General features: G+C 53.2%; 1 protein-coding gene across 1 annotated transcript; it reads left to right on the top strand.

Moving 5' to 3' along the window:
• Positions 1-453: 453 nt before the first annotated feature.
• On the top strand, positions 454-8,787 carry SRMS (src-related kinase lacking C-terminal regulatory tyrosine and N-terminal myristylation sites). Its single transcript, XM_051803401.1, has 8 exons — positions 454-1,193; positions 3,442-3,563; positions 4,388-4,554; positions 5,470-5,608; positions 6,047-6,205; positions 7,134-7,315; positions 7,468-7,624; positions 7,835-8,787. Exons 1-8 carry the CDS (start codon positions 838-840, stop codon positions 8,026-8,028), a joined length of 1,476 nt encoding a protein of 491 aa, XP_051659361.1. The 5' UTR covers positions 454-837; the 3' UTR covers positions 8,029-8,787.
• Positions 8,788-12,679: the final 3,892 nt, after the last annotated feature.

Raw genomic sequence — 12,679 nt, 5'->3', positions numbered from 1 at the left:
TGCCAGGGCTCAGCTCTGGATGCTTGCAGGTGCCTGAGGCTGATCCAACCCCTGCATCAGGCAAGGACCTTCTGAGACTGGACAGGACCCACCTCTGGTGGAGGCTGAGCCAGCAGCAGATCCCAGTGGAACTGGGAAGGGGATTCCCTAGAGGTCCTGTGCAAGGGGGAATTAGTGGGAGGAGGCAAATATTTTAGTGTGGTAACGCTGGGAGGTCATTGTAGACCGAACGAAGAAAGGATCCTGTGTTATAAACCCCACAATATCCACCCAGGAAATATCCAAACACTTCAGATCTCTTCTGAAGTTATTTCCTTAATTCTGTTTTAACTCCCGCGCGTTTGCAGATGCAATTATTGTCCTATGGAAAAAAGAAAATATCCTCCCACACAAGTGAGATGAAGAATATTAGCTGGAGTCAGCCACTTGTGACAAGAGCTGCTTGAACAACAGAGAGCTGTGTTTATGGTGCTCTGGTAACAAGCAAAGAGCACACTTTAAAATAATTAATAGATAAAACAACAGCCGTTCTCCTTCTTCGAGAGCGGCGAGCCCTGCTCCAGCTGTGCCCGTCTCCCAGATGTGCCCGTGGGTCTGAGCGTGGGACTCCTGCCTGCAGACTCATCCCGCCTGCAGACTCGTCTCACCAGATGAACCAGTTTCACTTTCAGAAATAGGAAGTTCGCCGGGAAGGGCCGGCGAGCGCCCAGACGCGTGCGAAGAACGCGGGGCGGCAGGATGAGCTGCCCGGCCGGCGGCATGAGCCCGGGATCACCCCTTCCTCCGGCCCCCCGAAGCGCGGTGGCATAGCCCACCGCACCCACCGCATCACCGGGGATGGAGCAGTTTGTCAGGAAGCGCTTGAGCTTCCTGACATCCTTCTGGAACAAGCTCCGTCCCCGTGCCGTGACGGAGAGCTGCTCCCTGGGGTATCTTGGTTCTGATTCCGTTTCGCTGCACTCGGAGCCGAACTCCATTTCCTTCATCCCCAAGTCTTCTCTCTGTATCGCTTTATACGCTTTCACAGCCCGGAGCTCCGAGGAACTGAGCGTAAGCGCAGGGGACAAACTGCGTGTCCTCAGAGAAGAGGGGGAGTACGTGTTAGCCCGGCGGCTGCTGGGGGAGCCGGCCATGGGCTACGTCCCTGCTGCCTACGTGGCCAACCTCAGCCAGGGCACCTCAGCTCACCGCCCGTAAGTATCCGATGCTCTGGATCCCTAGGGGGATGGGGCTGGACCAGGGTAGCGCATCCCTGTGCAGGGAAAGGCAGCGCTCATTCTCCGCAGCGATGGGGACAACGGGCTCCTCGTCCCCTGCTTTCGCCATCAGTGGTGCTGGGACTGAGCGGGGATCTACCTTGCCCTGGGCATCCCGGTCCTGGAACTCCTGCAGCTCCTGGTAGTGTGGTGGAGAGGTATTCGGCACAGCAAGCGAGATTTGGGGGATGTGCCAAGGGGAAGAGGTGCCGGTGCCCCTTCCCGGCCGCATCACCCTCGCACAGGATGGGGTGTTTCTGGGCTGGGATGCGGTGTCGGGGTGGGCACAGGTTGCAGCTATGGTGCCAAATAAACAGGCTGCTCTCCCTCTAGTCCTGCATTAAAGGGGAGGCAGCAGGGAGGGAGGGAGGGAGTGAGCTGGGAAAACTTGTACCTGAGCCCTGCCAGCTCCAAAGGGCTCGGGAGCATGGGAGGAAGCAGTTTCGGTTGGTACAAGCCAGGAAGCCCAGAGATGTGTAGGACCAAGATGTAGTGCTGCTGCTGCTGCCATCTGGCTCCTGCTTATCTGGAGCTGGGGGCTTCCTCCCTGTCGGTGCCTCTCCCAGCCGACACGGAGCTCGGGGTGATATCTCAGCCTTCTGTCAGCTGGGGAAAGCCCAGGCTCATTGTTGCATAAGGCAGTCTGGTCCCGACACGTCGGGCAAAGCGCCCCGAGACACTGCTGTTCCCTCTGCTCCTGGCCCTGAGTCACGCCGAGTGCCAGGGAGCGCAGGGCTGGGGCGGGTGTGTCCCTGGAGACCCCTGCGCTGGCCCTGTGCTGTGTGAGCGGGGGTGAAAGAGAGGAGCGGGAGAAGCCTGAGAAGGGTCCCCAATGCGAAGAGGCAATGCTGGCAGCCGGTGGGATGGGAGAGACCTTCCCTGCGTGAGCTTTGAGGGGACAGTTGGACAGGCTACAAGCGGAGCGTGTGTGTTTGTGTGCACATGTATGTGTTTGTGTGCATATGTATGTGTTTGCACGTGTGTGTGTGTTTGTGTACACGTGTGTGTGTGTTTGCGTGCACGTGTGTGTGCACCAGCCGTGCACAGCTGGTGCCCAGCCCCGTCCCGAGGACAGGGGTGAGGAGGATGCCGAGGCTGGGAGGGCGGATGGCAGTAAGGAGCACGCAGACTCCGCGGAGCCGCAGGTCGGAGCTGGGTGGTAATTTGTGCAGATGCTGTAACCCCATCACATATAATTTCCTGCACGGCTTCTCAGACGCTGGCGATCCCAGCTAATGACGAAACCTTCAGCTTCTCACGTCTTGGTTGCCTTAGGCTGGATGGGGTTCCACACGCTCCCGTGCATCCCGCTGCATCGGGACGCAACCAGCCAACCTGCCTGTCCTTGATGGGGAGTCAGTGATGAATCTCAGTGCTGTGACACATCAGAGGGGTTTGGCTGGTTCTCCCATCCTCCCCCCGGCTTGGTGCTGTGAAGTCCCCAACCAGCACTACCAGATGTTTTTACTGATGCCATTTCCTCATGGGCTTAGAGCTGTTTCTGTCTATAAACCGCAGGTCAAGAAGTGCAAAGTGATCCTGTGCCTGCAGGTGTTGCTCTCGTGGCAGGACACAGGTATAACCCCACCAGAGCATCCTGCACACAGCACCAGGTGGTTGTTGCTTCATTCACCACAGGCTGTCGGCCGAGGTGCTGCACTGAGCCACGGGCACAAACCTCCTGGGTTTGGGATGGGGCTGAGACCTGGACAGCTCAATACAGTGGTGTTCAGACACTGATGGAGGAAATGCCCCATCCCTGGCAGTGTTCAAAGCCAGGTGGGATGGGGCATTGAGCAACCTGGTCTAGTGGAAGGCATCCCTGTCCATGGCAAGAGGGGTGGAGTTAGATGAGTTTTAAGGTCCCTTCCAACCCAAACCATTCTTGGATTCTCTGATTCTATGAAATGGTTTGCAGTCAGTGAGCTGCTATAAACTGCAGCGAGTGCCTGCAGAACCCACTCAGTGAAACAGCCCTGATGCAGGCAGCCACAGTTACAAGTTCTAAGACATGGACTGGCTGCTGTGCCACTGGCTTGGTGGCTGCAAGGATGAGCAAAAAGTGGGATCCCAGGAGCTGCTCCCCCTCCCTGGCTCAGAAGGTGCAGGATGCCCCGATATGGATGCAGCTCCATCCATGCACCATCCCCTTACACTGCACTGACCCCTCTGCTCTGCTCCCCAGCTGGTACTTCAGCAGGATTAGCCGAAACGAAGCGGAACAGCTCCTCCTCTCGCCTCCCAACCAGCACGGCTCCTTCCTTGTCCGGGACAGTGAGAGCAGCAAGGGCGAATACTCTCTCTCAGGTGACTTTGTGGCAATTATCCAGAGAAAATTAGCACAGGGAAAGGAACCAGTTCCTTAAGGCAGCTCCTGGCTTGGTCAGCGCGGGGTGAAAAACAAGGGAATAAGTTTAAAGCACTTTTCAGCACCTTACTGAAGTGAACCAGCTGCTTTCTGAGAGCACAAAACTAACAGAGAAGGGCTGGATTGCAGAATTACTGCGGTAAAGGAAAGTGCGTGGCTCCCGTCCGGGGTAGGAAAGCTGTAAACATTTCCCCACGACTTAATGATGGTGTCATGGCACTAACTCCCAGGATTTCATTCCAACAGCTTTTGTCATCCGAGGTTGTTTAAAAATATGCTACCACTCCAGATTATCAGAGCCTGGGCTGCACAGACCAAAATCTGAATTCAGAGGGGTTTGGACCAGGCAGTGCTGTTACAGTCTGGTCCTATCCACATAAAAGCAATCCTGAGAAATTCATGGCAAACCCCCCATCCCACTCAGGCTGTGGGAGTCCCAGCTGCCACTGGTTTATCCACCTTGAACACCTCTGCTGCTCTCTGAGCACGCCATTTCCACAGGAAATAATCCCTAATAAAAAAACATCACCTCTGTGGTCCAAAGGAGCCCAGCTCACCCACGGGCAGGAGTCCTCTGAGCCAGGAGTTGGGAAGAGAAGGGATGCGGGGATTGGGATATAACACTCCAGGGGCGAGTTGTGTTGCTTCAGGATGATTAAAAGACTGGGTGTCTGGAAAGGAGAGAGGGTGAAGTCAGCAGGAAGGTGGGAAGGAGCTGTTGATTGCATGAGTTGAGTTTTCCCCAACCTGGGCTTCCCCACAGTGCGCAACCACACCAAGGTCAGCCACTTCCGAATCTGCAAGAGCCCCAGGGGCAGCCTCTACATCCAGAAGGGACACCCCTTCCCCAACATGGAGGAGCTCCTCGCCTTCTACATGGAGCACTGGAAGGTCATCCAGAGCCCTCTGCTGCAGCCCTGCAGCCCCGCGGTGCGTACGCCAGTGGCACGGAGCAGCCCGGCTCCCAGGGATGAGCAGGATGGAAAAAAGGGAAGAAAGACTAGGGAAAATAGAAATAATTACTCTGTCCATTTGGGATTTGAGCTTTATTAAACTAAATTTAAAGCCCACCTTTAGCGTTGCTGCCAGCATCACCTTTTATCAGCCACGCCAAGGCTGGGCATGGCATTTCTATGGATTTTTGACAGGGAAAAATTAACAGAATCTTCTGAAATGTCTTCTCCATCTCAAAGACTAGAAACCAAGTTGTTACAAATCCCTTCAATACTGATTCTGGAAATACCTGTGCTTCCATTTTTTTCCTGAAAATATAAGACCTACACATTGCTTTTATATAGTTTTCATACCAATTAGTGTGGCACTCATAAATCTAATTACAGTATTAATCCCAAATTGCCAACTCATTTCCTGATTAGAATTCCATCCACTGATTACGACTTAGAAATAGCAATTAAACATGTGAATAATCCAAGAGTGAAACTGAAAGGTGTAGTATAAAAGAAATACCTAATGAGCTGAAGTCTAAATCAGCCATATTACGCAATAATATTAATTTAATTATTTTTATTTATTTGTGGAAATGGAAAAAAGCCACTTTTGAAGGCTGATTAGGAGTGAATTATGACTTGAACTCCTGATATTTTGTGTAGTCTCCCAAATCTCCCCCTTGCACACTTGGGGGAGGAGGGGTCAGGCAGATGATGCCCCATGTGCTTTGTGAACTTTTAGCAGAGGGAAAAGCAATGCTCGGGCTGCAACCCCTGTGCACACAGATGGGGCAGCATCATGTCCTGTTCTGTGGGCCACCAAAAGCTGGTGCAGGCTCCACAGCAGGTCCTGCCTGGCTGGCTGCTCCAAGAGTGTCATTCCATGTCCATTTGGCAGACCCCCCCTGAGAGGGATGGCTGGGAGCGCCCGCGCTGGGAGTTCACCCTGCGGAGGAAGCTGGGAGAGGGCTACTTCGGAGAGGTGTGGGAAGGGCTGTGGAGGAACACGGTGCCAGTGGCCATCAAGATCATAAAAGGTACGTGGAGAATCAGATGTTAACAGCGGCCAGCTGGGTCTGTCCTTCACTGCCACATCAGTCACACTCTTTTGTTTCCTCATCCTCTTGGTCACTGTGACTGTTTAATCAGGCAAATTATGGTAGGACCTGGCAAGGAGCCGCTGGACTGTTTCTGTGGGCAGACCTAAGCTTGGGCTGCATCACTATAAAGTGGCTGCAGTCAGTGGGTTTGGGATCATGTCAAGTCAAATGGGTTTGTGACAATGGGATGCAATGCCCCGTGGAAAATGTCTCTTGGCTGTTTGGGTCTGAGACACAGTTTGTGCAGACATAAGCTTTGAAGGCAGGGGTGGGCTGCAGGGAGGAAAAAGGTCCTTATCCAAGTTGGGGGTGCTGAGGTGCCAACAGCCACATGAGACAGTAGCTCACAATGGCCGTGTTGGCTTTCTCACCCAGCTGACATGAAAGCAGAAGACTTCACCAAGGAGATTCAGAACCTGAAGCGCCTGAGGCACGAGAAGCTGATCCAGCTGCATGCTGTCTGCTCGCTGGATGAGCCCGTGTACATCATCACTGAGCTCATGCGCAAAGGCAACCTCCACAGCTACCTCAACAGTGAGTACCGTGCCACGCCACGGGGAGAGGGCTCCTGGGGCACTGCTGGTCTGGGGGTGCTTTCTGTGCCCTGTGAATCTGAATGGGGACCCTAAGAGAGCACCAGTCTGGTTTTGGTCATTTTCAGATTAGTGGTAACACAGATCAATCCATGGGCACTTGATGGAGACGGTCTTGGGTGACCCCAAGACCCAAAAACATGGTCTGGTGTCCATGTGGGCTGGGTCCATATCAGCCCCTGGGAGCCCAAGAATGCTGGTAGGGACCTTCATTTCTCCTTCTTTACCCATCCATGGTCTGCCTGCTCCCACCAGTGCACACAAATCCTACTGCTGTGCTTGGGCAACTCCACCTTCTTTGGGAATGAAATGGCCAAACCTCCCCATGGGTTTGTTCATGTGCAGAGCTCATAAGAGGCCATGATCCACTCATCATCCTACCATCAGGTTATTTTTCTTGGCCTTTCTTTTCCTGATGCAGTAATCAGTCTTGAAAGGAAACAACTGCTCCCACTGAGACCTGTTTTTCTACTGGGTACAACTCCTCCCACCCACACTGGCCTCGTTTTTGGTTGGGGCTCCAGAAGCATTTGGTGCTGGAGGAGCTGGAGCTCACAGGCACAACAGGTTGAGAAGCCTGGTGGGAGATTTGCATGGCAGAAGGTCACCTTTACCTTTGAACAAGACATGAATCTGTTGCATCTTTGTTGCAGCACGTGGTGCCTTTCAGAGCTCCATTCCTGAGGAGCACATGGCTGTGCTGAACTTCCCAAACAGTACCACCAGGACAGTTAGCCAGGACCTCCAATTCGAGGTTTTACATGCTCCCCTAGTCCCACATTGCCAGCACAGGGTCTCCCTCCAAACCAGAACACCCAGAACAGATGTTGGTAGATTGCCCCCAACTCTTGGATCATCTGGATTAATAGGTCCTGAAGGGAAGTCCCTGGGCACCTCCCACCTGCTCAACATCGCCTGCCAAGTGGCAGATGGGATGAGGTACCTGGAGGAGAAGCACATTGTCCACCGGGATCTGGCAGCCCGAAACATCCTGGTGGGAGAGGAACTCACCTGCAAAATTGCTGATTTTGGACTTGCCCGGCTCCTCAAGGTCAGTCCCATTACCCTGGGCCACCAAGCTGCCCTGTGCTGCAGCTGTTCCCTGCCATCCTCTTTCCCAATCTGCAGCTCCAGCAAAGCCCCAAAAGCAGTCTCTGTGTTGATCATCCCATCCCTCATGTCCCATCTCCCATTGCTTTTCAGGATGACATTTATTCCACCAGCAGCAGCACTAAAATCCCGGTGAAGTGGACAGCCCCAGAGGCAGCCAACTACCGCACCTACTCCCTCAAGTCCGATGTCTGGTCCTACGGGATTCTGCTCTATGAAGTCTTCACATATGGACAGATCCCGTATGAAGGTAGGGCTGCCAGCATGAATTATTGTATTGTCCCTTCCACAAGGGATGTGGAAGCAGCTCCTGGAGCATGAGCAAGTTATTGTCCACTCTAGGCATGGTTTACAGGGATTTGCTGTGGTTGTAGAGTGGGTGCAGGAGCTGGGGGAAGGAAGGTGGTATGGGCTGGAGGATCTCCCACATCCTTCAGGGCAATCTTCTCCTTCTTTGCAGGGATGACAAACCAAGAAACTGTACGGCAAATCACCAGGGGCTACCGCCTTCCCCGGCCCAGCTCCTGCCCTCCTGAGATCTACAGCATCATGCTGGAATGCTGGAGTGGGAACACGGAGGAGCGTCCCACCTTCCTGGCCCTGCGGGAGAAGCTGGGCTTCATCTACAGAAGGCTGCTCAGCTCCCTCTCCTGAGGGACCCCTTCCCACCATCCTTCCTGCACAAGACCCTCCAGGCCAGCTCTTGCCAAGAAGTTCCTTTCTACTAGTTTGCCCTTTGACAGGGCTACAAGGAAAGCACATCCCCCCCAAAAACAGTCCATGGTCCCTCGCAGTCAGGATGCAGGGAGGTGGCAAAGGGAAAAGGCAATGAGTTGTGGAGAACTCATTGCCAGCACTTGGCTGTGTAGCAGTCTGGAGAAGCCCCGTGGTAGCAGAGGCATCACCCAGAGTTTACATCTTCATTCAGCCAGTAGGGTGGGAGGTACCTGCCACTCCCCACACCAACATGAAGGTTTGCAGTTCATGTTCAGCTGTGGCTCCGCTTGATTTTTCTTGTAGTGTGTGTCCAGTGTATTTATCAATAAATGTGTGTGCATCCATCCGTGGGAGTCCTCACAGGGCACTGCTGGATGCTCTGTCCATACCACACTGCTCTGCTCCCTCCCAGGAATCATAGATTGATTTGGGATGGAAGGGATCTTCATGGTTCATCTTTTTCCAATCCCCCTGCCATAAGCAACGACACTTTCCACTAAACCAAGTTGCTCCAAGCCCCTTCCAAGCTGGATGTGAACACTTTCAGGGATGGGTTCAAGGAACCCATCAAGGATAGGTTCAAGGAAGCAATGGTTTGCAACCAGTCCCACTCTTGGAACCACAAATATAACCATTCTTTTGTCTCTTTGGACTCTGTTCATCCAGGTACACACTAAACCCCAGTGTGCCTCTGCTTGCCCTGAGAACCCTGCACAGGCAGCTCCTCTCTGGGCTGCTCTGCTCTGGATCCTTGTCTCACTCACCATCGTGTGTTAATTCCAAGAAAAATATATGTTTGGGATAAATTATCTAATGTCTTCTTATCCCAGGTGCAGGCAGGGAAGGTAAAACTGCTTCACTCAAAAGAGAGTTTTGCTCTTTACCCCACCCTTGGTGCAAAGCCAGGAGATGATCCCACCACCCCCAGCTCCTCACTGATCCCAGGGCACAGCATTACAGGGCAACCTTGAGCCTCTGGTCCCTCCCAAGCCGGGGGAGCATTTGCTCCGGCCAAGTCCCTGTTGCCCATCCTGCCCATGCACACTCCCAGAGGCCAGGCTGTCCTTGGCAGCAGTGGAAGGACTCATGGAAAAGCAGCACTGGGAGCAATGCCAAGACTCCAGACTGGTGCAGGCAGCCTCTCCAGGGTGGCCTGAGTGAGGCTGCTCGAGCACTAACACACTCATGGCACTGGTGGCAGGAGCACGAAGTGCTGTGGGTGAAAGGCAGCTGGCACTGAATTCCTCCTGATGAGCCTATTTTGCCTGTTTGCAGGTGGCTGCTGGGACTGAGCCAACAGCTGTGTTGGAATTTATAAAGTTAATAAAGTTTATGCAACGCTCCCCACGCCTGGGCAGTGTCCGTGCTGTGTGGAACGGCGGAAACAAGTCTGGCTGTTAATTGAGCAAGTCTCAGTGCACGAGGGGCCTGGAAAGGGGAGGCAGGAATGTGGTTTAGGGGAGGGATGAATCCTGCTCTGCTCATGCTTCCGAGCGAGGGTGAGGCGGTTGCTGAGCCCGTGGAACTGCAGCCATGCCCTGGGAAGGCGGCAGCTCCCGGTTCGAGTGTTCCCGGGTGGAAAAAGCAACAGGTTGGGTTTGGACACGGTTGCAAGAGGAAACCCTAATTTGTACAAGGATTTTTCAGCCTGATCAAACACTTGAGCAGAGAGAACACCTATACACAGTCAGGTCCTGCAAGAAAATAAAGACCGACTCTGTGTCTGGCAGGTGAGGAGTTCATGGCACACCGAGGAAGGGCAGGGACACCTGTGGCACAGGCACAGTGGGGCTGCTGCAGCATAGAATCATAGAAAGATTTGGGTTGGAAAGGACCTTCAAGACCACCTTATTCCAACCTTGTTGCTGTGGGCAGGAACACCTTCCACTAGACCAGGTTGCAGAAATAGGAAGACATTCAATTTGCAGGTCTGGTTGCCACCAGATTGAGCTCAAAAATAAGCAGGAGGAGAAGGATGTGCATGGGGTGACGGGTTGCTGGGGCTGGTACAGGGTGATGGGGCTGGTGTGGACACCGTGGTCCATGGTGGGATACCTGGAGAGGTCAGTGGGGCTGGCAGAGCTGCAGGCAGCCTCCTGCCTGCACCAGCTCGTCAAACACATGGCTCCAAAACAGCTCACTCAGCTGCTGCAGTGACCTGATGGGGATGTGGAGCAGGGAAATGGGGGCATCGTGACACGGTGCTGCCCACAGCAGCTTTTCTTTCCTCCTCCTCCTCCTCCTCTGCTGCACGAAAAGCTGATCCATTACCTGGGTTTGCCCTCCAGCACAGTCTGCTGGGTTTTGGCATTTTTCCGAGTCATTATTTGCTTTCTAAAAGTAGACAGAGTTGGTGGGGGTGGGGGGGAGCCCAAATTTTCCCATCTGCTCTCAGGATCCCAGCCTGGGCTGGGCACTGCAGCTCCCTCCAAAACTGGACCAGGCTTTTCCTTAAATCCATTGCACAAAGGCAGGGATGGTGTGGCCCCAGTCTTTCATGGACCCCTCTGGAGAGGGCACTGCAAATCCTGTTGTTACAGCCATTCTGCTGCTCTGTTTGCAGTCTGGCATGTGCCCTGTTTGTGCATTCAAGGATTGGAGCCTTGACCCAATGGCATGTGGAAACAGTGTCAGGCTAATGCAAGGTCTTTGAGCTGCACAGCTCATTTCTATTTTTAAGATCCCACATCAGCCTTTGAAGGGCGAGGGGGAAGCAAAACTGTTGGAGGAAAAAAGAAAACAACAAAACAACCCCAAGCAGCAAGAGGCAGGGAATGAAAGGAAATATTTCTCACCAGAGGCAACGAGGTGGTACAAGGGGCACTGCAAGGGATGAGAGTGAGCAGAAACCTGGGAGTTTTTGACCAAGTTTGCGAGTTAATCAAAAGTCAAAACACCTCTGGGGGAGCAGAGGGGGGATGACAATCTCAGTGGAGTTGGTGCCATGGGAGATGGCATTGCCCCTCTGATAGCAAGCCCTGTGGAAAGAGGGAGGATGATTAGGGAGGGGTATAGTGTATGGGAAACCCCTTTGCTTGTCTTGTTTCTACTGCTGTATCTCTCTTGCTGTCTCACCACAGCAGGCAGCACAATGACACAAGACACAGGAAGTCAGCTGGAATCATAGAATTGCTGGGATTGGAAAAATCTGCTGATATCATTTCGTCCAACCATTCCCCAGCACTGCCAATCCCACCTCTAACCCACATCCCCAAGTGCCACATCTACAGGTCTTTTAAATCCCTCCAGGGATGGTGGCTCCACTGCCCTGGGCAGCCTGTTCTCATGCTTGATAATTCTTTCAGTGAGGAAATTTGTCCTGATATCCAATCCAAACCTCCCCAGCACAATTTGAGGTCATTTCATAGAAATGTGGAGGGAGAGTTTTCTCTCATCACTTGTTACTTGGGAAAAGAGACCGACACCCACAGCAGTGGAGATGGAAAGAGAACAAAAATAAACTTGCCTGGCTGTCAGATGCTTTTCATAAATATGTCTGAATGCTGTGGAGGTGCAAGAAAGGCACTAGAAGCCTTTCAAGCCCAAGCAAACAAGGCAGTGCCAAAGGCTTTGCTCTCAGCAGTACCATGAAGCTGCCTGGGAGCACATCTGGGGGGCTGTTCCTGTTTCTTCAGTCCCACCAGAGAAGGAGTCTGAGTCTGTGACACTTTGCAGACATTCAGAAAAAACACCCTTTAATTCAGCAGGGGTTTTCCAGGCAGTTTTACTCCACTGGACAGGGAGCCATGGGCATAAGGGCAGCCACAGGCAGGTTCTGCAGTCACTGCTGTAAATCCAACATGATCAGCGTGCCCAGCTGAAAAGCAGGGGTGCAGGATTGGTACCTGTGCTCTGCCACTTCCTCCCCTGGGTGCCTGGGGATAGTTGTTGGGCTTGACCCTCACTGATCACGAGACCAAAAAGCAAATACAGCAATATTGACTTTACCTTTGTGTGTCCACACTGTAACCTGCAGGCTTGGAAAAAAAAAAAGTGGGGCTTCTGCTGGGAACCAGCAGTTGAGGAGACTCTGCTGCTGCCCTGAGGCATCTCGGGGGTGAGCAGCACCCAAAAGGGTTTGCTGAGACAAGGAAGGCCCTGGAGCAGTGCCACAGCCATGCTTTCCAGCTTGCCAGCCAGACAAAAAGCCTTGTCTTGTCTTACTCAGAAAGGATTTATTTTTGCTTGATTTTCCTGTGTTCTGGGAAGTTTAAAGGCTGCCATGTGCCTCTTGTGATACACAGCCCCCTGCACACAAGTGGAGCCACCCCACAGACAGCAGTTTGCCTCCTGGCTGGAAGTTGCATCAGATCAGTTGTGGGGTGATGTGTTGCTGTGGACATGGGGGTCACCCACAGGGTGCTGGCAACCTCCAAGGTCCAAACTGTGTGCCCAAGGCTGCTGGGACCCTCCATGGTCATTCCCTTTAGATGCACATGCTTACACAGGGAGAACAGAGGTCCCACTGCTGTCCTGGCCCTTTAAAGGGACAAGGGACACAGACCCTCCGCCCTGAGGACAAGGAGAAGCAGAGCTCAAGGAAAAGCTTACTCAACACTTTTCCCAACCAGAAACAAGGAACAAAGCG

The sequence above is a fragment of the Manacus candei genome, unplaced genomic scaffold (genome assembly GCF_025592945.1).
Source record: "Manacus candei isolate 608988 ecotype Guabito, Panama unplaced genomic scaffold, ASM2559294v1 h1tg000057l, whole genome shotgun sequence".
Taxonomy (NCBI): Eukaryota; Metazoa; Chordata; class Aves; order Passeriformes; family Pipridae; genus Manacus; species Manacus candei.
This window is presented reverse-complemented; position numbering and strand designations above follow the sequence as displayed.

Coding starts and splice junctions, on each gene's coding strand:
- SRMS (XM_051803401.1), top strand. CDS start 838: ATGGAGCAGTTTGTCAGGAAGCGCTTGAGCTTCCTGACATCCTTCTGG. Junction 3,564..4,387: donor GGGCGAATACTCTCTCTCAG/GTGACTTTGTGG, acceptor GCTTCCCCACAG/TGCGCAACCACACCAAGGTC. Junction 4,555..5,469: donor TGCAGCCCTGCAGCCCCGCG/GTGCGTACGCCA, acceptor TCCATTTGGCAG/ACCCCCCCTGAGAGGGATGG.